This window comes from Anomalospiza imberbis, chromosome 6 (assembly GCF_031753505.1).
Source record: "Anomalospiza imberbis isolate Cuckoo-Finch-1a 21T00152 chromosome 6, ASM3175350v1, whole genome shotgun sequence".
NCBI classification, from domain to species: domain Eukaryota; kingdom Metazoa; phylum Chordata; class Aves; order Passeriformes; family Viduidae; genus Anomalospiza; species Anomalospiza imberbis.
In genome coordinates, this window is record NC_089686.1 from 46,022,621 (window position 1) to 46,049,653 (window position 27,033).

The window sequence follows — 27,033 nt, forward strand, 5'->3', positions numbered from 1 at the left end:
ACAGCTGCAGAAGAGGGAAGGCCTCTTATCCTGCAGGGTCCAATAAAGGGAAGAGTTATTAATCCCACTTTGTCACTGCGGGGGGAATAGTTATAACTTGTGTGCCAATAGCAATGATTCAGTGGTAAGTGATCAACACAGCCTGTAAACTCCCTGTCAGTCTGCATTTCCTTCTGAAAAGCTTCCATGTATTTCTCCTGAAAACCTCAGTGTTTCCACGCTTGAATATAAAAACTTCATTTGAATGCAAATATCCTTCCCCTGTCAGTAGCCCTGAAATCATTGCAGAGGATTGAAGAAACCAGTGATTTCTAAGGAGTGTAGCCCGCAGTATCTGTGGAGAAGCCAGAAGCTGCAGCTCTGGTTAGTCATTGACAGAAACTCTGCTCCCCAAGAAATGGCAAAGGAATGGCATAAATGACAGAGCAGACAAGCAGAGGTAAGAAAATGGCAAGGTACAGAGCAAGAGGACTGGGTTTCCTACTTCTCTGAGTAGAGTTTTGCTCTTGCTTCTCTAAGGGTAGGATCCCAGATGACTGATACTATTATCTCTGCTGAGTAGAGCATAAGTGAATGTTGGTTCAATGAATCATTTGTTTTATTCTGCCTTTTCTTTGAAAACTTTTAATATGTGCTGTTCATGTTCTTCCCAGGCCTAAGTGCTAAGTGGGGCTTCCAGGGGGAAAGCATGCCTTAGCTCATTTCTCCTGCCCATCCTCGCATTACCTTGAATCACCCCACATGTAGAACACAAAGGGCTGGAAGTTGCCGAAGTCAACCTCACTACGTCTTTGTCATCAAAGGACTACTCCATCCTGAAGGGTATCTTTGGCAAGCAGTTATTACATGGTGCCTGCTGCTTTTGTGCAGCTCAGTGGGAATAAAGGGGTTTTTTTTCCAGAGTCCTGAATCATATTCCTAGAGTCTGATTCTTCCTTCTACTCTCATACCAAAATGAATGAAATGGATACTTTGATTTTTTGGGTGGGAATTGGTAAGGAAGAGGACAGTGACTGAAGAAATATGGAGTTTATCTCAGCAGAGTTCTGCATTTGGATTTTGACACTAACATTGATTTTGGAAAATTAATGTATTTCAGCTATCCATCTTTACCCTCAACTGCACTCTCTTAGTCTGTATCTTCAGTCTACTGACCTATATGCTTTTCCTCCTGGGCTTCACAGCCCTTCCCCACACCAGCCATTAGCCCTGTTCTGTGGCCTGAACAAGAACTCAGTATAAAAATGACCAGGAAAATCTGTTGAATTTGAGTGTTGATATTTCACTATATTCAATTTCAGATCATCCTCATATTTCTAATGTCATATTCTCATAGTTAAATTTATCTACTAGATATTCTCCTAACTTACTTTGTACCTATTTGGACAGAGATCAGGAGGGAAGATGTGTTGTGATTAAAAGGAAAAGCAGCAGCAGTCCATGACTTCCATCACCAGTGCCATAAAGTCTGTTGGTTCTGTATTCCAGCCAAAATGGCAGGGCTTCAAGAACTGCCTTCCAGTAGTGCCCTGCCTCAAGTGTGACTGACAATGGAATTAATGGGACACGGACAGTGGCAAAGGGGTAACACGAACTCATGTTTCATGTCCTGCACAATGCTCACACACGCTGGTGCAGAGTTTTCTTTAGAGCAAGGGCAGCAGCAAATCTTCATCTGGCAGATTCTGTCACCTGCAATTCTGCAAAGCACCTTGTACCTGTGTAGGGCAGGAGCAGTGGGCCAGCTTTGGGACACTCCACTTCGGCAATAGCACAAAGTCTGGCAAAGCAGTGAGCAAGACCCTGTTCCCAAGGCCCAGCTTGCTGCCTGCCAGCCAGATAAAAGGCATTCGTATTCCCCAATGGGTGCACGGGCAGGCTTGACCTGAGGCCTCGCAAGAAGAGGCAAAACTATGTCCACCTTAAACTGTATTGGTGCCCACTTAACTACTGGCAATCACTCTGACTTTACAGTTTTCCCAAAGGGGATAGAGCAGCTGGAAGCATGGGAATGTCTGTTATCCATGTTTGATTTTCTGGGAGTAGGTGAGAGGCTTTCTCTCTTGTCAGGAACAGTTCCCCCATGGCACAAATGAGGAAAAGAAATGCAAGGTCAGTTTGTGTCAAGAGAGCAAGTAAATCTCTAGAAAGGACCCTAAAATTACTGATATCAAAATACCCTTGTAGGATGTCCTACAAGGGGCTGTAGAGTTCATGACTGAGCTCACTGAATTTTTATGGTATGTGGAAGGGTATTAAAGTACTTTGAGAGCACCAAGGGGCCCTTTCATAGCAGCGTATTTTAGGTGGTGAAGGAACGAACTGTGGTCTACATTATGATGGGACTTGGGCACTGCTCCCTTATGATGTTTGGAAAATCCACCAGTTCTGTGTGCATATAGAATAAATTAAATCCTATTTGTGCAGTTGAGGTGAGAATTTTTACACTTTTGGTTTTGTTTCTGATCTGTTGAAGCAGTAAATCTGGCCTTTTTTTGTAAGATATTTTAGATACACTTCTTAAAGAGCAATGCCCTCCTGCCAAGAGATTTTGCTCTACATAAACCATAGATTATGACTGATCCAATAATAATTTTTGCTCTGTTTAGAAGTCACCATTAAAGCTGGTAAAAGCAACAATCATATTTCTTGTGATGGGGGATTCTGCTGATGTATAAGACAGAGAAAAACTCTGAAAGATGTCAGTGATTGCTCCTAACTAATCAGATGTTATAAAAAATAAGAACTATTGATGCCAAAGAAATAACAACTGTAGGAGGAGGGTGAGGGGACCTATTTTCAAAGGAGGAAATTAGAAACAGACAGCTCTCTGTCCTATAAAGCAAGAAAGAACTGGATACCTGTCCTGTCTGAAATAGAGGAGGTTTCTGGGTGCTAATAATGAATGACTGAAAGAAAATTTAATGAAGCTCCACCTTTCAGGGACCCTGCCATCAGTGTTTTGTTCTCATGCCAAACTCCTGGACTATAAAAATCTGCCTTTAAGCCAAGAAAAAAACACTTCCCTGAAAGGATTTTCAAGTTACGACTTCATGGCAAGATGGCAATAAAAAACGGGAGATCATTTTGGATCTTCTGCCTAATTTGGAGTTTTTGCAAGGGCAAAGAACCAGTTCAGATAGGTAAGAAAAAAGTCTAATTCTTGCATTACTTGCTCTCATATGGCTCTCCATAGGTAAGAAATAGAGTTGACAAATGAAAATGTGTAATATATTCATGTAAGAGCTTTAGACATACCAGATACTGTTAAACATTGTACATTTTTATCCTGATTATCAACCATTCAAGTATTTATTTTCTTCTTGCATTACTAGGTAGTGTGTTAACTGTTTTATGTCCTAAGTGACTAAACTTAAAGAGGAGACCATCTGAATGCAGTTTGCACCAAAAAACAAACACACAAAAAAAAAAGTGACACCCTTTTCAACACATTTCACACACATTCTTCCTAAAAGAAGTATTTACCATATCACCAGCTAGGCTTGATTGACCAGTACGAAATGCTGCGTTAGCAGGAATCACATATTTTGTGGTCTGCTGCACTGCTGCCTCCTGGTTTGATTTTTAATACACAGCCGATGTACCAGTTATTGCTGCCTTAGTAATTCCAGCAATTTCACTTCCAGGATAGCCAAACTTTCTCACTTTCCCTCATGACTGTGTAGAAAAGTGCTAAATTTCCCTACTCCACTTCAGTGCTGCAACCACCTATGACAGAAGCAGTCCCTTTAAAAAGCTTTTTCTGCAAGGACTGACTGTGTACTTGAGTTTGGGCTGCACATAAGGATCTGAATTTCTCAGTTCTTCCCTGCTGATTCTTAGGCAGGAATATTTAATAAGATTTTAGAGTTCACTGAGTAAATGAATAACTGTTTTTGATTTGATCTATGGTAGATGTTGCTATGTTGATAGTCCTAAACATGCTACCTGAACAATACAAAGAAATTTTATTTGTCATTATTTTATTTGTCATTCTTTCAGAAGAAATGTTGAAAGCATTTTGTAGCAGGCATGTAGAATTTAATTCAAGGTGATTCATGTTTTCTTTGTGAAGCTCAGTGGGGTAAAAATTGCTTTCTGAAGTAATGTCTTATATGCATTCAGACTATGTATCTATACCTTTGACAGAGGTACAGCTTAGAGGTCCAAAACATGAGTTTTGGTTGAGAAGGAAAACCAAATATCTCTTAGTCAACAGCTGAAGCTGGTAGCAGCCTCAACCACTGAGATCAGCAGCTACCACTTTGCTGTAAATTCATGCCACCTGTGAGATCTCCTGGAAAGCACTCAACACAAAGTCTTGCCTGAGTTAAATGAGATTTAGACATCCAGAATGGGATTCTCCTCACTTCAGTTTAGATATCTACAGTGCAAATATGTCTACAGCATTAATATAGACACAGCCTTTCTAGGCAATGGAGAGATGCATGTAGTTTACAGCGTCTTCTTGCTAGGCACATATGTAAGATGAGAAAGCTGAACCTCTTCTGCTTTTCACTCTTAACTTCAAAGGAGATTGGGCTAATCTGCTCACGTTGCAGGTATCTCTGTACTTCAAAAGTCATGGACTTCAAAAGTTCAGTGAGATGAAATTGCTTCCCAACGGCTAGTATCTTCCAGGAGTTAACATTTTTGCCTTTGAAAATCTGACCCTTTAATGTTTTTCAGCAAAAAAAGGACAAGCACCTCATATGGGGTGAATTTCTAAGCTCCCCTACTATGATTTTTCTTTAGTCCAGGTCTCTACTGTCAGTAGGAGTGAATGTGTCACCTGGGGCAATTTCCACTTCCATACATTTGACCATGTAAAGTTTACTTTTCCTGGAACCTGCACATATGTCTTCGCTTCACACTGCAATGACAGCTACCAGGACTTTAACATTCAGATCAGGCGCAGTGCCAAGAACAGCTTCCTGATCTACTTCACTGTCACCATTGATGGAGTGGTCCTGGAGGTGAAGGAGACGGGAATCACGGTGAACGGGAAGAAGTGAGTAAAGACTGAAATATTGTTTTGAGCTGCATTTTTATCGCTACGTGTTAGGTGGTCTAACTGTAAAGCAGTGGCTGTGTATGAGCTGTTCATGGCTTTTGGAACAGGGTATTGTGAAGAGTCCCCCCCATAGTGTTTGAGAAGGCAAGAAGCATTTAAACTAAACTACATGGTCCAGGGACCAACACCAGCAAGTTAAGTAGAGAGCAATGTGTCTATTATAAAAACAGAAGATGTTTTAAGGTTTCCTTAATGTTACTTTGATTTGAGAGGGAGGGATAGAGGAAAGTACATAAACCCTAACACTTTATTTATATAAGTTTAGATATGTAGAAACTTGGTGGTTTTTCTTTTTTCTCAAAATATTATTTCTGTGGTACTAACCCTACTGTTTTATAGTGTTGTTCAGGAACAGTTGGTTCTTTTAGGGATAGTTTTCCATTTACAGATAGATTAGTCTAGAAAATTGCTCTGCTTTGCAGATCACAACTTGCCCAGGGATCTTCTTATAAGAAAAGGCAGAATTTTTAGAAGTCAAAATCCACACCTTTAATTCCAATTCAAAGTGAAGCACAAAGGAAACTGCAAAGAGAAGGGTAAAAATATTCCCGAAGTAAAAATCATATGCAACAATAGCTGAAAGTTGGGCACAATATTAAGGGCAGTCCTCATGAGAAGTGCAGAATCCTGCTCCCAGCAGAGAATTATGAAGGGCCTAGGTAACCTTTGACTCTGGGAAAACCCCTCACAATTTTGTTGAAGAGAAAATTGCAAGCATATGGGCTGTCTTGACAGGCTTCTAGAAACAACCAAATACAGAATAGCGCCAATCTGTTGTAATTATAGCACCGAAGCCCATATGTGTCTTCTAAATCAAAGGGGCAAGAAATCACCTCTCTCCTAGCCATTTTCTCAATTTCTAAGTTTTTAGACTGTTGCAAACTGAATGGTAATTGTCTTGGTAAGCCTCCTTATGTGGAGGGTCATTTTCCCAATATTTACATCTTGCTCTTTATAAACTTTTGGGTTCAGTCCTTGGGTTTGGCTGCCTTCTATCAGTTGAGTAGCTGATGTAGTATTGACACAAGACCAAAATGCATTGTGTTATGGATTAAGGTTGGTAAAAGGACACAGTGGACAATGTAATGCATTTTATGGACAAAGTCTGACCTTGCAAAGAGTGTTCCCATGTCTTATTTAGTTCCTTTTGATTCTAGTTTTTCTTCCTATATATCTGTAAGGATTTCTTCAGTCTTTTTTTCACTGCAATCTGTTTTGTCCCTTCAAATTTCCAGGATTGCCATGCCTTTCAGCTTGAAGAGCATTCTGATTGAGGACACCTGTACTTACTTCCAAGTCACTTCCAAGCTGGGCCTGACACTCAAGTGGAACTGGGCTGACACTCTCCTAGTATGAACAGTCAGTTAGTTGTTTTCCTCCTGGTGAACCTCATCCGTAATGAAAAGCAGGGCTGGATGCAGGCACTGTGTTGATATATGAAATTATGGGAGGGAGGTATCACTCTATCCATAAGCAGATAGAGAAATACCAAATTGGGCAATAGTTTCACAGGGCAGGGGCATGGGAGCACAACCCTATGGTATTTCCAGCTAATTTCATGTGACAAAAGGGTTAATCCTGGATACCGCACATCTGCAGTTATTTTCTTGCTCCATGGGGCACTGGCAGCAACAGCCCTCCAGCTCTGCCCTGCTACTCTGTCTCGTGCCCATCTTGTATGGGAAACTGATACATGTGACCAGTTCAGACCTTGGCTTCTTTCATTCCAAAGTGATGCTATGTGGGAATTCTCCTCTAAACATCTGTCCTGGAATATCCTCTTCTGTACCAGTGCATTTACACTTTTGTGCGTGAACACTTATCCTTCACAATCAGGACTGAGACTAACTAAGTGGAAATTGTGTGTCATGTTTTGTCATTCAGAGAAATAGAGAAAGGATAAAAAGGGAATAGAGAGAAAAAATATCAGAAAGTATTCAGATGATATTGAAATTCTGATTTATTGAAGTATTTGCTTTCCCCCTTCCTGTGTACTAATTAATAGCTAAAGTGCTAAAGGCAGTATTTGTACATTACTGTAGAGTGGACACAACAGTAGGAAAAGCACTGCCTTTTTTGGGTGGACCTGAGTGGCACCAGTACTGTTCCCCAAGCATGTAGGAGTGATAAGGTGCAATAGTTTTAAGAAGCAAGACAATAGTGTGCTAACCTGGTTGTTCATTTCCACTAAGCATGGGGAAAACAAGTAATGCTTGGCAGACCCACGCCTAGAAGTGCTATAAAATTTTCCATCACCCTATGGACTAGAAAACCCATTATACATAGCTAAAAGTTAGCCAGAAGCTGCTTCTTTACAGCATCCAGCAGTAGAGCATAGTTATCTGACCTGCCCAGAGAGGAGCTGGGGTACCCTGCAAGATGTACCAAATGTTTTTACACCAGTTTCTCTACAATGGGAGACAATGGTACAGGGATTAATCCAGTATTCAACATGCTTCAATTACCTCTTTAGTGGAAAGGAATGACAATTGCTAGAGGATTTTCTTCCCATTTGAATTCAGCCTGTCTGCAGATAAGTTTTATGAGAGATTTGTACCAGAAAAGGAGATTGCTACCAACTGGGAATGGGCATTTCTGCCATTGCACTTTTCTGAATCACTTGTGAATCACTTTGCAACAAGTGCTGCTGATATGGGGAAAAGCCTTTAAAATCTGTGTTTCCTCTTTTGTAGCTGGACCTGGAAGAAACATATAAAGAGAAAATATGTGGTCTATGTGGGAACTACGATGGCAATGAGAAGAATGATTTGATTTTGGATGGTAGGTCATAAATACAGCATATTCCACCCAGAACAGACCTCCTTATACATGACATGAAACTTGATCTCTGTTTCCTCTGAGCAGGCTTTCAGATTTCCTGACAGGCACATGAACATTTCCATATACAGGAGATGTATTTTAAGAGGTTCTGAGATATTTGGGATTTTCTGCTCTTTTCATATTTGTAAGAGTCTCCAACCTCTTTGACCGAAATTAATTGTTTGGCTATCATGCAGCAACATTGCCAGGTTCCCCACTGACAATAACATACTTTCAGGAAATGCATGACTGCATTTTCTGTTCTTCTTTTTGAATCATTCTCTTTGTGATTATTTTTGTCTCTATAAGGAAATGAAAGCATCAGGGAAAACACAAAGTATTTTTGAAGAAACTGTGGTGCCATCCACTGACACCTTTAGATATTGCAAATAGATGAGCCTCTAATCCTGCAGCAGGTTGTATGGATGGAAAGAAACCTTCATCCTGGGATATCAGCTGCAGGACTGAATCCAAAGTTGTAACAACATCTCTTTATGTAATACCTGTATGACTCTTATACATGTGAACAGAAAGCTCTGTAAGATCAAACACACCCAAAACAAAGAGAAGTCCTTGGAAATGATCCGAAGTAACAGAAAGTTCAAGAGTCTTACATGATTTTAAATGCCTGGTCTGACAACAGGCCTTGATACAAGTGTGCCAGATTCCTGACTCTAGCCCAACAAAAGGTCATATCAGGCTGTCATCCTCTATAAGATATGGATGCTGGTTAAATTTGGGTATCTCATGAAGTGCATACTGCCTTTGAGCCCAGAGAGTAAGTGCATTTTTATAGCCCATTAATTGACTTAAAGAATTATGGAAAGTTACTGAAATGCATCTGGGGTTTTTTGCAGGGTATAAAATGCATCCAAGACAGTTTGGGAACTTCCACAAAGTAGAGGATCCATCACAAAAGTGTCCTGATGTGAGCCCAGATGACCACACTGGAAGACATCCCAGGAGGAAAGACAATAGGTGCAGTACATATGTAAGTTGTGGGACCAAGAAGTACAAACCCTCCTGACCTACAGTCTTGAAGAGACTGTTGAAACAAATCTTAATTTCAGAGCATGCACTGCATTGAATTTTTCAGAACTCTACACATGAATTAGAGCAAAATTATAATCTTATAGCTGAAAGAATATCCTGTTATGGTATTAAAGAAATAGATATTGGGAAAATGCCCTGTTGAATGACAGCTTCCAGTCCAAGGCAAAGGACATAGTGGCAGAAACTTAGACTGGATAATATCCTGAGATCCCTTCCAACTTGAATTATTCTGTGACCCTGGAATTGTGTCATCAAAACTTGGGGTGTATCTTCAAAAACCTAAAAGGTGGTAAAATGTCAAATATTGCTTTTCTTTCCCTCCTATTTGTTTGGTTTTTTTTTTAATAGAAAAAAGGATGCAAGAAACTTATGTCCCGTTTTGGAAACTGCCCCAGAGTGGTTGCCTTTGATGACTACATAGAGACCTGTGCTGAGGATATGTGCCACTGTGCAGTTAATTCTTCTCACTCTGATTTAGTTTCTAGCTGCATATGCAGCACTTTAAACCAGTACTCTCGAGACTGTGTCCTGAGGAAGGGAGACCCTGGGGAATGGAGGACCAAAGAACTCTGCTGTAAGTAACTACTGCTCTGGAGATTTATTTCAGACATTTACACAAGTATTCTGATCCCAGCGGGGCAAAGCTAGGACCTCTGGCAACTACATTGAATTAATCTGTGCAAATACTTTGACACAAATATTGTTAATGGAAAAATTTCTACAAATTTAACTTGATTTTGCTCCTTAAATTAGAACTATACCTTGATGTTGACCACTTCTTTCTTACAACTAAGTTTTGTTGAGTTCTTTTTCTTTTTTTATTTTACTCTGCACAGTTAACTCATAGAGAGCCTTATTTCAACATGGTGACAACTAGACAGAAGTAGTTACTGAGAAGAGCAATATGTACTTAACTTACCCTGTGTTTTCATACTCAGTAGTCCAGTTACTGAGCAGGAAATCTCTTTAAATCCAGGGGGGAGGCTACAGGTAGTTCACCCAAATTACTGGTGTGGATTGGGATAGCAAATTAATGCCAGAAGAACTGATGCTTCAGGCAATAATAAACTGTTATGACTTCCTAAATGATTCTGGTGTTCTTTGCTTGTATTGTGACTTCCTCCAATCTTGAGCTAGTAAAGTAATGTGAAATAGCTCACCTTTCCCAGCAGCACAGTTTTGTCCAAAAGATAAAGTGGCCATAAAACATTCCTTTAAGAGGGTAAATAAACACAACATATCTGGATAGAAGGTCTTGCAAACAAGATATGGAGGAAAGGAGGAAGAAGGGTTTGGGTAGTGACACAGCAATTTGAGAGATATAATAAATACATCATTAACATACTCCATTTTGTTTTGGTCTTGTAGATCAGGAATGCCCAAACAACATGGAGTACATGGAATGTGGAAATTCCTGTGCTGACACATGTGCAGATCCAGAAAGGAGCAAGATTTGTAAAGCCCCATGTACAGATGGCTGTTTCTGTCCTCCTGGTAAGGCAGCTCACTTCTGCCAATGATCACACACATCAAGGGACAAAAAAGGAGGTTGTTCCCTTTCTTTACCATTTCACACAACAAATACACTGCTGCTTCTAGCATAATTCACCAGCTTTCTTCTTGGAAGAGCCAGATTTCTAAAGGTATGAGATCCTGATACTGAAGAAAGGAGGCAAAGACTTCTAAGGACTAGACAGGGAAAGAATGGTGCAGATATGGAAAGAGAAGAGGTGTTCTCTAGACAGTAAGAATGAAGGTGAAGATGTCTCATGAGATGCCTCCCTGCTATGGCACTAAATCTAGCTGTAGCTTAAGTGACACAAAACATACAGGCATTTCCAGGTATGTGCATGCGTAAATTTTCACATGAAATAGTCTAAGATGAGGCTCTGATTTCTATTAGATTCACTATTAGAAAAGGATGGAGACTGGCTCACATCCTTGCAATCTGGCACTTGATAATCCTGCTCACAGTGAAAAATTTTGTAAAAGGAAATCTTCTTTGAGTTTTGCATTGCTTTCATTTGAGTTCTCGTAAGAAATATTACCCATCCATCTGAAAGGGCCTGGTGTGGTGTTTTCCATTAAAAGTATCCCATTCATTTTAAGAAATGCTGAATACTCCAGAGTTTTTTCCATACTCTAATCTTCCTTGATGGCATTTCCCAGACTCACCAAAGGAATATTAACTAGCCATTGTGTCTGAACAGGAACTATTCTTGATGACCTCAGCAGCAAGAAGTGCATCCCCAGAGACAGCTGCCCCTGTACATTTCAAGGCAAAGTCTACTCATCTGGAGGAACTTATTCCACTCCCTGCCAGAACTGGTACTGTTGTGGTCTTGATTGCACTAACAAGGCAGAAATATTTATTTCAAAACACTGATGAGTTGCATTCTCTACTTTCCTCCTTTTTTATTTTTTAATATTTTCCTGTCACTTTTCTTAAATAATAATTCAAAACCTTGCTCTGAATTACAATAGCGTAGGAAAACTTAGAGGTATTCCTCAACTACACATAGTTATGACTCACCTTCACTTGAAACTGCTTGTGAAAACTGAGCTCAAGATTTCAGAACGTAGAAAACATGAAACTCTGTACAGATTAATTCAGAGACTTTGGCCACTAAAGTGAGGTGAGGAGTCATACCATGTTAATAAGTGGCATTTCCAACAACATCTGGATCTCCACAAGGCTGTTTAAAGGCCATATCTCAGAAGTCCTGATCCTTGAGAATGATTTGATTTAGAAAAATACCTGGCAGCTTGAACCCATCTCCATCTGTGCTGGTGAAAGGTGATAAGATCTTAGGGATATTACTCGCAAAACAGTTTTATTTCTTACTCTTTATGTGCTATCTGGGCTCCTGTGACACAATATCATTTTTGACCATCAGTTACAGCTTTACTATAGGGAGGAATGAAATATGGTATGGTACATGGCCAAACATTCTGCAAGCCCTTTGGATTATCCTGCATTTTGAGAAAATACTCCTCAAATCCCAGAAATTTTGAGTAATTGAACTTAATGAGCTTTGTGTAGCTCCCATCTTGCCACATCCTCATTTACTTCCCTCAAAGCCCAAGCCTATGTGGCTGGACTGTTTTCTTCTTGTGTGCACAGGTGTGACAATTGCCCATTACCTCAGGCCCTCCACAATTAGCTGCTGAAACATCACATCAGTGACTTGCTGAACAGTTGCATCAGTAGCACAAAATGTTGCAAGATCCTGCTTGAAGGGGTTCTTTCTTTCTTTAACAAGTCAAGTAAACAATTAAGCTCAGAAAACCATCTCCTGTTTTCCCATCTCAGTATGTCCCTGAAGGAGCCAGCCCAAAGGCCAGTGCAGGTAACTCTCTCACTGATAGGAATTCAGCCCTTACACTTTAAGGGCCTAATATAAAGGCTTCCACGCACAGGGTTTGAATAAGAAGCCAAGATAATGAGCTAAAAATACAGAGAGGCCACATCTGTGCAGATTAAAATGGTGTATCACCTTTGCTCCCTTGAAGCTGTGTTTATTCTAATGGCTGCTTTTTGGGTTTTGCACAGTACTTGCAAAGGAGGCCACTGGAGCTGTATCTCTCTGCCCTGCTCTGGAAGTTGCCACATAGATGGAGGATTCCATATAACAACATTTGATAATAAGAGGTTCAATTTTCATGGCAACTGTCATTACGTCTTAGCTAAGGTATGAGCAATTTCTCTTTTCACTCCTAAATCTCCTGAGTAGCACAAGGCTTTAAACTGTGCTGGAGTTTTATATGACTTAATTGAATTAAATGGCACCAATCCAGCAAAGCACTTCAACACATGCTCAGTCTTGAACCCCATAAACTTTTGAATTTGCAATGGATTGCAACTCAATTGCTGATGCTTAGCGTCAAAGTTTTGCAGCTTCAACATACTTGTACTTTTTTTTAAATTAAATAATTTTCTTAATGGATGTATTAGTGTTGATTCAAGCATTTCTTTTGAAGTTTTCTTCATGTGTGACTGTCGGAAGGAAGTAGATGAACTAAAATTCCTGCAAAACGACTGAATGCCTGCAATTTCTGTGAATGCCTGCAAATGAGATCCACACAAGCTGATAGCAAGGAAAATGAGTGCAAAGGAAAGTTAGTGAAATGATTGATTTTGGCAATGAAATAAACAGTTTGCAGTTAGATATCAAATATCCCAGTTCTTTCATTACTCCTTCTTAGCCTTTCAATGACATGTTTTTCTCTTCAAGCTCCCAGCCTGTAACATGCTAACAATGTCTGCACATGCCTTTCTCATGTCTTCTCAGAACACTGATGACACAGTTGTGGTGATTGGGGAGATCATTCAGTGTGGGACTTCAAGGACAATGACTTGCCTAAAGAATGTATTGGTCACACTAGGAAGAACTGTGAGTAACTGTCTTTAATTAGCAATACATAGGAGGTCACTTCTGTTTTCCTTACATTCTTTGTATGTTGTCTGGACACTGAGTTACACTGACCCCAGAGGTGATGAGATTTTGAATACACTACTTCTCAATGCTTAATGAAGCTTGTCAGGTTGCTCTTGTCTATCTCACTACTGTGAGCTTTCTTCCTTTTCCTTGCAGACTATAAAAATATGCTCCTGTGGAAATATCTACATGAACAATTTCATTGTGAAGCTGCCTGTAAAAAAAGGTAAATCCCCTTCTTCACATCTTCCACAGAATAGCCTACATCTTTTGCAGAGGAATTCCTGCTCCTTTCTCTGAAAAGAACATGAGCCTACTCACTGTTAGGTGGATACTAGGTCTGGGATTCCCTGGGAATCTCTGTGCGACTGCATGCACTGGCAAATAGAAGTTCCTGTTTACCCAGCTTTGTAAAGATTTGCAAGTGCATACAATATTCTTTCTTTTTCTCTTTCTTCTTTAGATGGCATCACCATCTTCAGACAATCTACATTTTTCATCAAAATCATGAGCTCAGCTGGAGTGCAGATCCGAGTGCAAATGAAACCTGTAATGCAGCTCTCCATAACAGTCGATCATTCTTTTCAGAACCGCACATCTGGTAGGACACATAAATCTAAACCCTTCAATGTGCTGAAGAAAATCTCTGTGATGTTTAGTGTGTGCAAATCCTTTAGACTCCATCTGTTTAAACAGGCCTTCATCAGACACTTGTGAAGTGCAGACTATATTCTTGGCTTTGCCACTAGTCTCCTGTTTACACCATTTAAGATTTTTGTGCTTCTGTTTCCTGTCTGTGCGATGGGATTACACCCTGTCTCTCTGAGCCACTTTGTTTTTCTTTTGCCATTTCCTTTATTTATAAGCCTTTGGGGAAGATATTCTCTGTCTGCCAGTGTTTACTGAAGCACATTTAAGCAGTTCCAATCCCTGTGCTATCACTAAGTGCTACTGTAATGCAGAAAAATAATAAACATACTCTAAACACAGGGTCCTATCAGATTTGTGCGACCATCAGGAAGTCTCTGAAGGAAAATGGATTTGTCTCTGGCGAGGTCCATTACAGAGCTAAGAGTGTTCATCTAGAAGCCATTCCTTTTTTCATGCACCTAGCAATTTCTTATTTTCTTTTGCCTTCTTTGTTTTTCTGCCTCCCACACAAGGTCTTTGTGGCAATTTCAATAACATCCAGACCGATGACTTCAGAACAGTCACTGGAGCTGTGGAAGATTCAGCTTCTGCTTTTGGTAACTCATGGAAAACTAGAGCCAGCTGTTTTGATGTTGAGGACAGCTTTGAAGATCCTTGTTCAAACAGTGTGGATAAAGGTACCAGGCTTTTCATCCCTGACTTATCAGTCCAAAATAATTTTCACATGATGGATAATCAAAAAAGCTTTAGAAATCTCATAAACATCAAAACCCTCTGCCTTTGAGGCTATTACTAGAGAAAAAAATACTGTGTTTTGAAGGTCTTTAAGAGGATAGCTTTCTTTCAAAACAAAAAGCACTGCTGGAGAAAGAGCCAACACATTCACTGATGACTTGAAAAGCACACACAGCATCAACGACAGCAATTTAGGTTTAAGGCAGAGCACCATTAGTTGCCAATATTTGGGCAAGTTCTTCATCTAGTCTAGTTTGTTACATCTGTGCTGAAATCCAGAGGAGGAAATTACCAACAGTACTGAGTTAAGCAAGCATTGCACTGCACTAGGTATCCTGTCTGATTTTTCATTCTGACTGGATTTGGATATATATATTATTTGGACTGACCTATCCTAGGTACTGCCACATATAATTAAAGCTGCAGCCAATGGCTACAGCAATTAGCAGTGGCTAATCATAGCCACACAGCTCGCTGATTACTACATGCTTTATATTATTGCTTGACTATAAGGAATTACCTTGCTGTAAAGAATTAAGAAAGTTTGATGAAAAAAAAATGAAAATGGGGAGGTTCTGTACATGCTCTGCAAATCCAGCTGCAGTAATAACGTTAATACTTAGAAGGTGAAACCTTTCTTTTATGAAAATGGCTGGTCATCCATCCAACTATGCTTATCCCTTTGATAAGTTAATGACCTGTATTTCCATCCAGCCTTACCTAAACACTTCAGGACATTCTAGTTCAATGTGATACCTGATAAGAATATTGATTCAGACAGTAATGTGGTTTATGTGACCATGGACAATGATATTTTTTCCCACTTCAGAAAAATTTGCCCAGCACTGGTGTGCTCTTCTGTCCAATACAAGCAGTGTGTTTGCTGCCTGCCATTCTGTTGTAGACCCTTCTGTGTACATCAAGGTAAGGCACTGCTCCAAATGGGTGGTTTAATCTACTCCAGAGACTGATCCCACATGAAGGTTGTCTGGCCTAGGGGCGTGAAATAGGTTAGAGTAGTGACCGGTCACAAAGAAGTTCACTGATGCTGATTAGAAAAATTATAAAATAAGAGTTTGTGCAAAATGGGCCTTTTTAGCTACAGCCCAATAAATAATTGATTTGCATCACTGGCTTCTGTTGCATGACCCAGAAGCAAAATGAAAAAAATCATTTCAAGATTTCAAAGTTTCAAAGAGTGAAAACTGTTCACTCTTTGACTAACAGAATCAGTGCTTCTGTGTGGGATTGAATTGAGAGTTTTACCAGCCCTATGGATTCCCTCTGACTTGGTTCAAAATTCACATTGAGGGAGAGAATATGAATTTACGTTGTTTATATCTCATTTATTACCTTTGAATCTTGTTAGTCTCCTTGAGTTTTGAATGCATGAAGCTGCCCATATGTTCTCTTGGTGTAAAGCTCTATAATGCTGCTGAGAAAACTGTCTGAGCTAGAGAGTTGCCACATTTATGTGGATGGTAAAGAAGTTCCTGCAAAACCACAGAAAGTTCACACAGGGTGTTTGTGTGTGAGTGATACAACTTACTGAGAAAATACCTGAGCCTGAAATTTTGCCTAGAATGTAATATGTCTTCAAGTACCTTTACAAATATGGCTTATGTTTTACCTCTCCCAGAAGAGAATATATATACTTCAGAATTTATGTAAACTATAAATAAAATAGGATTTTGCAATTTTCACTTAAGGAGAAGTAATAACCAGTTTCTTACAGATATGTCTGTTACTCCTGCTGATCTCATCAGATTTTAAACCATGATTCATGAAAGCCTTTTCCACAACATCAGTAATGGCAGGATAAGTCACTGTCTATCCAGTATGATCCTACAGCTCTAGAGTGACTAGCTGTATTTGTGCTCTTTTGTACAGCCCACACTGTTAAAAGAACTCAAGCTTTAAATTCCAGCTATACTTATATAACTAGTTCTTAAAATGTCATTACATATGACTGACTCTCCATAAACCATCTTCTGTCATGCACCTGTCATGTCATTGGGTGCACCTCAGCTGCTGACTAGATAGGTACACAAAGTGCCAGTCATCACTGGGCAATATTTTCAGATTATATATTTTGACAAGTCCTAGATTGTGCATCCTCACAGGAGGCTGGTAAAGACATTTCTTAGTACTTTAATGAACTCTAGGTGCCTCTCTATTTTTAAATATTCATCCATTAATGAGTGTTAGACATAATGTCATTGCAGCTTCTATAACTGCTTTGCTGTTTCTCAGGTTTGCATAGTATTTCATTAACATACATTTTCTCTTAGAGATAATAAGTTTCATTGGTAATAATACTTAAAAAAAAATATGTTGGCTGACTGCTTTTTTAATTGCTACATGTTTTGCTGTTTCTTCTATGAGCTAGACATAATAATACCCATGGCTTTTTCTGTCCTTTAGAAATGCATGTATGACACCTGTAATGCTGAGAAGAGTGAAGTTGCACTGTGCAGTGTGCTCTCTACTTACTCCAGGGACTGTGCTTCAGCAGGCGTGTCCCTGCAGGGCTGGAGGCAGGGTGTCTGTGGTATGTGAACTGAAATTCCTTGGGCAGGGATATGGGGGAACAGCTTCAGGACAGCCCAATTTGTGGCAGCCAGTGTCTTTTTTCTTTAGTCATCAAGTTAGAGAGCCTTTGAAAAACAGAATAAGCACTTATTCTATAAAATTCAGTTTGTGACTGCTTCATGCTCTTACAATGCATGTCCCTTGTGTAAAATCTTAGGTGAATTCAGTACTCAGAGAAGCAAAATAGTACAAGGCATATTACTCAAAACATAAACAGGGTTAGTTTTAGTTTAGATTTAGTTAGCAATTAGGTTACTTTTGAACACATGGGCTTCCCCATGTATTTTAAGTCCAATATCTTTTTTGCATTACATTGAGTGCTCTTGTCCCAGACAATACAAAATACATCACTCTCATCAACTACATTTTTCTATGTTACAGTAAAATAGTAAAATTTTAAAATAAATATATATTGGTGATATTTGAGAATGTGAACACCTTTAAAGGCATTTTCAGCTCAGGATTACATTAAAAATGAACAAAGGTTTCTTGGACATAAACATTGTCACCAAATCCTGAGTTCAGAGTCCATGTATGTACGTATTTTCCTTTGGCACTGCCAGAATTTATTACAAGATGGCATAAGATCTGAGAATAAAACTCATTATCTTGGATCCTGATTTTTGCTTCAACAATGCCAGGTTGTCATTGATGGTCAGATAGTTCAAGTGAGATTTGCCTCTGTTGACATGAAAATAGATGTATGGGTTTCTTGACTAATTGCAGATCTGAATAGACAACATAACAATGATTATGTTTTTGGAGCTTGATGCAGCTATGATCTACTTAATTGCCTGACTTAGGGGCCAGCTGGGATACTTAATAGAGGCAAACAATATAACTGGTGTGACGCATTGCCAAGAGGCATTTAAGACTGTGATAAGAACAATTTCACAAACCTGTGCTGAAATAATTCAAAGGAACACAGTGTAGTCCACAGTAAATTGTCCTGGAATCCTGCAGAGTTATGCACTAGACACAGATACTGTTTATTGAAAGCTTTGTTCCCAACATAGAATTACTGCCATTTTTTATGGCAAATCAAGAATGGTTCAAAGCATGGGTTTGGCTGAAATGTGTGTTCTTAAGGCACAGTAGGTAATATTGCCTCAAAGAGTGCAGTAACCTTGAGAAAAAACGCTAATGTTTTAATCAGAACAATCATTTTAGGCCTTATTTAAGAAGTAAAAATCTTTTGGGTACATGGCTGTGATAAGAGAATGCTTGTTTATGACTCACTGTTCATGAGTGAGACTAAACGGGCCACAACCTTCACTCTGTGTTCTGTCCCATTGTGGGGATTGGAAAAACTGTCCCAGCTCCTGAAGCTGCGTCCACTCTGCCAAGCTGCAGGCAGCATCCAAGGCAGATTGAATCCCAAGCAGATGTCTGCACTGCAGTCAGCAGAGTGTGTGAACCAAGCAAATCCTGCCAGGTAAACCCTGGGCATGTGTGTTACACGCTCTTTAGCAGAAGCATGAGCCATTGCTGGAGTTGCTGGTTGCCCTGCAGATCACTGGGGTAAGCAGTCTTGGCACTGCTTTTCTAGTGCTCCCTGTGCAAGCTAGCTTGAAGGTATCTTTGGTATGCTCATGTTCTCTGCACTCATGCCTCCAGTTGTGATTTGTCATTTTAGATGTGTGTCACTCCTGTGACCATGAGCACTACAATCAAATACCTTTCTCTTACCTTTCTTACCTTTCAATCAAATACCTTTCTCTTATTTTATCAAAAGTAATCTTATTCCTCTATGAAAATTTAAAGGGAAAAAGTAAATACCTTATTTTACTGTGTTAATAGCTAACAACTGAGACAGATATAAATTCATATTCAACATCTTTATGAGTATCTTTTTATTTGGTGTATTTTGACTTACAAATACCATTTGATGTATCTTCAAAGAATAAAAAGTAGGAGAATATGCCTTGCCTGACTTACACACAGGATATTGTGTTTGATCCACCTAGGACCAGAAAACCAACTAGTTTATGGTGGTAGAGGTGCTAGTTTTGAATGTGTACACAAGCCTAGCACACTAACTAATCTAAAAAAGTGTGCCATGGTCATGGACTGGAAAAACATACAGAGCTTTATTTAAGCATGGAACCTGTTGTTGATAAGTTCTTAGCATTGCTGCAAAGCTGATTAGCACAGGTACCTATGATCAACACCCCTGCACCTTCTAGTGCATCCGTGTGTATCTGAAAAACAGCTGCAGGGTTAAATCTGCAGAAAGAGGCCCAATATGACTAGATCTCCAGTTCTCACTGAATTTCAAAGAAACCTGAATGCCAGACTTTCTTGCAGCCTTAATGTGGGTGATGTTTCCTGACAAAATTTAATGTCATCCCTATGGGTCAGTACTGCAGATTTTATGGCAGACCTTTGGCAGTGGTGTATACTGTCAGCCTGTGAAAATTAACCAGCTTTTTACTATCTTACAGGATTAGTTGAGCTCTTCAGATTTTGGTATTTACCTGTTGGGTTCACCTAGAAATCTTACAAACTGTGGTTTCTCATTTCCCCAGAGGATGACAACAGGAGTTTTCCTCATGACATCTGTGAGAACTGAAAGACCCTTTTCTTGGTAGCATCAATTGATTGGCAGAGTTCCTCGTCACTGCCATTTAATGTTGAAATTTCTTTCTTACAAAATATGGTCATTTCTTAAGTTATCCCCAGCCAAATAAATCATTAGTAAAGGTCAGAAAATAAAATTTTAACAAGTCAGAATTTACTGGTTTCAGTTCTTGGCATTAGATAGAAATGTAAATTGTGGAAATTACAGAAATATACACCCTGCTGAGTATTTCAGTGTTCAGTGTCATATAGGCTATGCAAGTAGATTCTTCCAGAATCCTGGGAGACAAGGTCTGGTAATTTGATAAAAGCATGTTTATGGCTACCAGTGTGCTGAAAGGCATTCTAAAGTCATGAGAGATGATTGCACAAAGAAGGCCATACATCCCTTTTATTTCTCTTGCAAAGATCCCTCTGAGGAGTGTCCTGAGACTATGGTTTATAACTATAGCGTGAAGTACTGCAACCAGTCTTGCCGCTCGCTGGATGAACCTGACCCGCTGTGCAAGGTCCGGATCGCGCCCATGGAGGGCTGTGCTTGCCCTGAAGGCACCTACCTTAACGATGAGGAGGAATGTGTGGCTCCAGATGACTGTCCCTGCTACTATAAAGGCAAGATTGTTCAGCCTGGCAACTCCTTCCAAGAGGATAAACTCATGTGGTGAGTTGCTCTGATGATGCAAAGGCTGCTCTGTGCCTGGGGACATCAGGGCTCATGGAGGAAGTCTCTGCTCCAATTCATGAATGGCATCATTTTACAGTTAGGAATAATGGCAAATTTTTCCTAGATTGTATCTTCCCCTGGCAGGAAGTGCAGCCACAGCAAATGTTAAGATCCCATATTCCTGCTAGCTAACAAGAACATGAAAATCCGTTAAGTAGAACAATATTTGTAATCTATCTCTTGCAGAGTTCATTGTTGTGTAAAAAATATCCACAAACAGTGGGAGCAAGTTTTCTAGAAGACAGAAGGCTTGGAGGAGTTTCAGGCTCTGAAATGAAAAAGCAAAGTGAAAACCACCACACCATCCTGCAAACTATTTAAAAAATAAAAATGGTCCATGAAAAAACCACCCAATTTTCAGTATTTAAAAGGATTTTTTAGAAAAGAGAGAGAGAGAAACTGGAGGGGGGGGGGCGACAATAATAAAAATAGTGTAATTAATTTGCATCTGCACTGAAAAACAATTGTCATTATTCCCATTTTCAGCTACCTTAGGGCATCAATGGAAACAACTACCAGGGGAAGACTTCTTTATTATCTTTAGATGTTTACATGTTCTCTCTCTAGCTGTCTTCCAGCTGAGGGTTCTAGACTATTTTGCAATCACATATTCATTTAGTAATTTAAGAGATCTCTTATTTAAGAAAGTATTAGTCTTATCTCATAGAGTGGAAAATGGATGCTTAGGAAAAACTTGATTTAAGGAAAACACACAATAAACCAGTACCAGATGAAGGAAGAGTATTTTAAGAGCTGGGTCTTTTAATCTTCCTTCTGAGGATGATAATGTATGCCTGTGAAACTGATAGCTGTAACAAATATTCATTTTGATAGGAATTTGTTATTCATGTGACAAGTGAAGCTTTGCAGTGCCTTTCTCCCTGGTGAGGTAGAAAAGTGCAAAGAGCTGATGTGTTTTGTTTTATGGAATCTCTTTAGCAAATGCATTCAAGGAAGATTAGACTGCATTGGAGAAACCGTCTTGGTGAAAGGTGAGATTTTGTTAAATAATGCCATTATGCTGTCAGACAGTATTTATAATGTTTTTCTGTGTTATCTCTCACATTCTGTAACATTTTAGTATTCTGCACATTTTTCCATTCTCCCTGAAATGTGTTAGTTATTGATAACATTTGTCTTTGTAAAATGTCACCAGACTTACTAGACTCTTTAGATGATGAGAATATTTCCCAAAGCTTAGAAGTTATCTGCCTTCTTCTCCCTTCACTGTTATTGGGCAGAAGCAAAACTATTAGAAACTTTAAATGATAGACACCTGCTGCCCTCTGAAATCCCCTGGCTGGTTTTGCAATTGCTGATGGCATCCTTATTGCGCTCTCTAAATTACCTTCCTGAAATGTTTTCTCCTACTGCAGATTGCCCAGCTCCTATGTATTACTTCAACTGCAGCTCGGCAGGTCCTGGAGCAACTGGATCAGAGTGTCAGAAAAGCTGCAAGACGCAGGACATGCACTGTGTAAGGAGTTCACCTCCCAGCAGGGGCACGGCACAGCATGGCTGTGCATGTAGGATTGTTCTTATCAAGCACTGGTGGGAACATGCCATGCTGGGCACACACCAACTGCTTCACTGATAACACAGCAGCTGTAGCTAACAATGTAACTGTGATGTTTGTAGCGTGATTTCCATTAGCTTGCAATTAAGGAGTTTTTTTAAAAATCCAAAATTTTGGCATCCAGAGCTAGCACACCTCTGCTGTTTCCCTGTTCATTCTGTGCACTAACAAGTTGTCTTCTCCTGTATCTTCTAACATGCAGTATGTCACAGAATGTGTTTCTGGCTGCATGTGTCCCGATGGACTGGTATTGGATGGCAGTGGAGGATGTATTCCCAAAGATCAATGCCCTTGTGTTCATGGAGGACACTTCTATAAACCCGGGGAAACCATCAAAGTGGACTGCAACACATGGTAAATTATCCCAGGGAGTCTTGTTTTATAGCAAATTTTGTTAGAACTGTCAGTCCATAGTGCACCCATGGGACAGGGTGTGCTTTGAAGCCTTCCTCTTCATCATGAGAGCCATTGGGCTGCTAGTAAAAATAAAAGGGGAACTATTTCTCTGCATCATACTGCATCAACCTGCACTTAGGGAGAACAAGCACCAATATCTTCTGTTAAACAATTTCCATCCTTTTCTGTTTCCCCACCAGCTTCAGAAACATCAGCCTTACCCTGGCTGGTGTGTGGTTGCTCATTCAATAAGGGGGAAGGGAGTCTGTGTGTGTTGGGCACAGCTGAACCCTGGAAAATGATTGAATTTAGTCAAAGAGGAATTGCAATGGTCCTCCCTTGAGACTTGCAGTGCTTCCAGATGCATAGTTCTCAAGATAAATTAATACTCATGTTGCTCAAATTTGGTGCCGTAGATTTCGCTGTTATTACTGGCCACGGTGGGTAAAATGCTTTCAATCCTTATCCATTATTTACCAAGGATGAGATTGTATAGTTCTGCCAAATGGATGCACAGAAAATAAGAGCTAGAAACACTTTGGTCTAAACACCATTGGTACAGGCAGTCAAGTTTAACCTGTGAAGCCAAACCTGATAAGCTGTTCTTGTTATCAGAGAGTCATTAAGAAGTTCTAGTGCAGTGAGGGCTTAGTTTTCTTATGAGAAGAGGACACACATGGGAAAGAAAATGCAGTCTCTGTGTCACAGCTATAGCAACTAAATTTTCTGTCTACAGTCCTCCTGAACTAGAGGTGAGGTTTGTCAAGGTGTGGTGGGTGGACTTTGCCTGGACATTAGGTGGCCACCTAGCTGCTCTATCACTACCCTCCTCAGCAGGACAGGGTAGGGAGAAAATAAGATGGTCATGGGTCAAAATATAGCAAAATAAAAGGCTGTGTGCGGAAGAAAAGGCAAACAAAATATTTATCCCCTAGTTCTCACCAGCAGGTGATGTCCAGCCCACTTTCAAAGGAGTAGGGCTTCAGAAAACAAACATCATAACATACACCACTCTGCTCCCACCCCAGTCTCCCACTCTTTTAGCTTTTATTGCTGAGCAGACATCACATGGTTTGGATTATCCGTTTGGCCAGCTCGGGACAGCTGTCCTGTCTCTGTCCCCTCCCAAAACCTTATCCATGCCCCAGCCCACTGGTGAGGGGGAGAATGCTGAGGAGACAGCACTGATGCTGTGGGAGTGCTGCTCAGCAGTAGCCAATACACTGAGGTGTTACCAACACCTTTGTAGCTGCCAATGCAAAGCACAGCTCTGTGAGGGCTGCTGAGGGAAAAAAATTCTCTTCATTTCAGCCAGACCCAAGGAAAGACAGAGATAATATTTGTTCACACCCCACTGTAACAGAACTGCAACATGATCCCTCACAGGTTAAAATTCAGAAATGGTAGAAATATTCAGTGCTTCACCTTGAATTTGTCTCCTAAACCCCCACTGTCTGATGCCAGGACTCAATTATTTAAAATATATTTGAAGGAAATAATAGAATAAATGTTTCAGGGTAGTAAATGGGAACTTTCTGATTGAAATGGATCTTAAAGCAGTTGAGAGGGCACTGCAAACAACAAACCTTTTAATTATTCTGCCCCTGTTTGGGGTTAAGGAAAGCCCATATTTCATGAATACATTTTTATTCTTTGCATTTTGCCTCCCAGCACCTGCAACAAAAGGCAGTGGAACTGCACGGACAGTCCCTGCAAGGGAACCTGCACTGTGTATGGAAATGGGCATTACATGAGCTTTGATGGGGAGAAGTTTGATTTCCTGGGAGACTGTGACTATATCCTAGCTCAGGTATCAATTTCTTTTCAATTTCCCATGCATATGCTTTTCACAGCCCACAGTGTAGGCTTCAGTCTGGGTAATTAAAAGGCATTCTCATACAAAATAGGCGAACTGATAAGCAGGGCCTACTCCCCTCCTCTGGCACCTAGAGCTGATAGAGATTTTCCACATAAAACAAAGCAAATTGACTCTCAGAAGTGACACAAGAGGGCACTGTGTGATCCCAAATGATTAACTCCTTGGTCGGACTGCCCTTTCCTGAAGGCATTCCAGCATTTTCAAGGTAAAGGAGTTGGTGTGGAGTTGAAAAGTGTTTCCATCAGCCATCCAAGACTGACATTATTTTTGTTGTGATAGAAGTACGCAGAAGTTAACGTGTGAGCCTCATATATAATAATTGCATGTAATGAGACAGCACTCAGTGAGACATTTTGTCATCCCTAAATTACAGTTGGTTTTGCTAATTTTAAGAAAATATATTTTTACCTTTTTGGACTGTTGCTATGACAAGTTCATTCCTTCCCTTAGCTTTTCTATTTGAAAATCCTGCTCAGATATGCATCTGCCACCAGGTCATCTTCCACCAGATACTTACAAAATTCTATAGTTTTAGTGAATAAAGAAGTCAGATCAGTATGTCATTCATTTAGAGCTCCTGAAAATGCTTATGACTGGTCTAGTTGCCTGACAAGATCTAATAGAATGTTATCTGTTTTTCTAAGGATTTTTGTCCCAATAACATGGATGCTGGCACCTTCCGGATTGTGATTCAGAACAACGCCTGTGGGAAGTCACGCTCCATCTGCTCCCTAAAGATCACATTGATTTTTGAGGTTTGTCTAGAACTAGTTATAACCAAGGAGCTGTAGTCTTGATTTTGTAGTAATTACTGTATCATTCTCTTGTATTCCATCACAGTTGCTGCTAAAGAGTACCTATTGTAGTCAAACAGCCAGCAAGCTAAGGCAGGGAAGTTGGGGAAGGCTTAGGTATTTGATGTTAACGGGGATTGAACACTTCTGTGGATGAGGAGAAAGATGCAAGGAATCAACAACACTCTATGAATGTGCATTTGTGTGTGTGTTTGCATTTGTGACAGTAGGCTCTGTGCATCTGTGACTGTGGTTCACCTATCTACCAGCACAGAGTGTGAAGATGACAGAAAAATAAGAGAAAGGAGAGGCAGAGTGCCAGTGCTGTTGCACTAAGTTTTCTATTTGATTTCCTTCCATGCAATGTATCTTTTCCTTTGTAGAACAGTGAAATAAGGCTCTTGGAAGGAAGAATTCAGGAGATAGCCACTGATCCAGGAGCTGAGAAAAATTACAAAGTGGACCTCAGAGGAGGTTATATTGTAATTGAAACAAATCAAGGGATGAACTTCATGTGGGACCAAAAGACTACTGTTGTTGTTCACGTGGCACCATCTTTCCAGGCAAGTACGGGGTGGACTGGGAGTTATGATTTCAAAGTCAGAGTTATGCATCCAGAACTAGAGCCCCAGTTTTCCAGGGCTTGGGAAAAAAGGCTTGGAAAAAGTTTGGTGTAGTGGACAAGAAGAAACAGCAAGCAGGCCATATCTTGTGTTTTATTGCACTGTTCAGTCAGTATAAAACACTCCAGAATATTTGGGGCTAGAAGTATTGGTAACACATTGGGAGTGTTTAGGTCACTTGAAGTCCAACTTTTTCTAAGCCATTTTTTTGCTTTCTGTTTAGAAACTTGCACCTTTACTTTTGCCTTTACAGGTTCTATAGTTTATTTCTGTCAAAGAGTGGGCTGCACTCAAAATAACCAAAGCATTAACTCTGCCTACACACCTTACACAGGGAAAAGTCTGTGGTCTTTGTGGAGACTTTGATGGCCGCACAAGGAATGACTTCACAACCAGAGGGCAGTCCATGGAGATGAGCATCCAGGAGTTTGGAAACAGCTGGAAAATAACAAGCACCTGCTCAAATATAAACATGACAGACCTGTGTGTGGATCAGCCGTTCAAGTCTGCCCTGGGACAGAAGCACTGCAGCATCATCAAGAGTAACATCTTTGAAGCCTGTCACAGCAAGGTAATCCTATTCTCTCATCCTCAGTAGTTTCACACTATTGCAACAGCAACTATTTCATTTGTTGCTGTTTTGCAGCACATTTGCAGCATATTTTTAGTATTGAAGCTACTACACAATATTACTCGGCTACCTCTCTCAAAACCTCATTTCACAGCTATGCCAATTAAAACCTGTTGTACAGTATTGAGGAAGCAGCAGTGCCTGTTTTGAACAACTGAAGATAAAGAGGATAATAGTTGGCCACCAGAAGTAGAAAGTTAGGTATCTGTAAAATGTAGAGGTAAGTTAGTCTAGAACTGTTTGTATGGTGATCCTTGGGAAGTTCATTCAAGTTATCTAAAGAGACTAATTATTTGGTTTATTTGAGTCACAAATTGAATTAATTTAAACAGAAACAAGGCTACTCTTCTTAATTAGAATGTCTATAGAAAGCTTCAGTGCACTTTAATAAACAAGTTTAAAAACAAACTTGGCTTAATTTCCTTTGTTAGTTTATGTTGGCAATGGTAAAATCTAGAGACAGAAA

At 40.0% G+C, this 27,033-nt stretch overlaps 1 protein-coding gene across 3 annotated transcripts in view; it reads left to right on the forward strand.

The window, feature by feature from the left end:
* The window catches only part of LOC137475974 (mucin-5B), a 44,491-nt gene continuing 17,458 nt past the window's right edge, over positions 1 to 27,033 (forward strand). For 2 of the 3 annotated variants that reach the window (XR_011000169.1, XM_068193895.1), the window contains exons 1-25: positions 135 to 439; positions 2,610 to 2,701; positions 2,944 to 3,143; positions 4,756 to 5,011; positions 6,310 to 6,424; positions 7,768 to 7,855; positions 8,752 to 8,885; positions 9,296 to 9,521; positions 10,316 to 10,441; positions 11,158 to 11,275; positions 12,501 to 12,639; positions 13,240 to 13,341; positions 13,543 to 13,612; positions 13,850 to 13,987; positions 14,550 to 14,714; positions 15,602 to 15,696; positions 17,197 to 17,323; positions 20,353 to 20,605; positions 21,608 to 21,660; positions 22,045 to 22,145; positions 22,447 to 22,598; positions 24,312 to 24,450; positions 25,164 to 25,274; positions 25,697 to 25,876; positions 26,271 to 26,507. Coding sequence is in view for 2 of the 3 variants with exons in the window: in XM_068193895.1 (XP_068049996.1) it covers positions 3,062 to 3,143; positions 4,756 to 5,011; positions 6,310 to 6,424; positions 7,768 to 7,855; positions 8,752 to 8,885; positions 9,296 to 9,521; positions 10,316 to 10,441; positions 11,158 to 11,275; positions 12,501 to 12,639; positions 13,240 to 13,341; positions 13,543 to 13,612; positions 13,850 to 13,987; positions 14,550 to 14,714; positions 15,602 to 15,696; positions 17,197 to 17,323; positions 20,353 to 20,605; positions 21,608 to 21,660; positions 22,045 to 22,145; positions 22,447 to 22,598; positions 24,312 to 24,450; positions 25,164 to 25,274; positions 25,697 to 25,876; positions 26,271 to 26,507 (3,207 nt within the window). In the remaining variant the exon portion in view is untranslated. The other variant, XM_068193897.1, reaches the window with a different exon arrangement.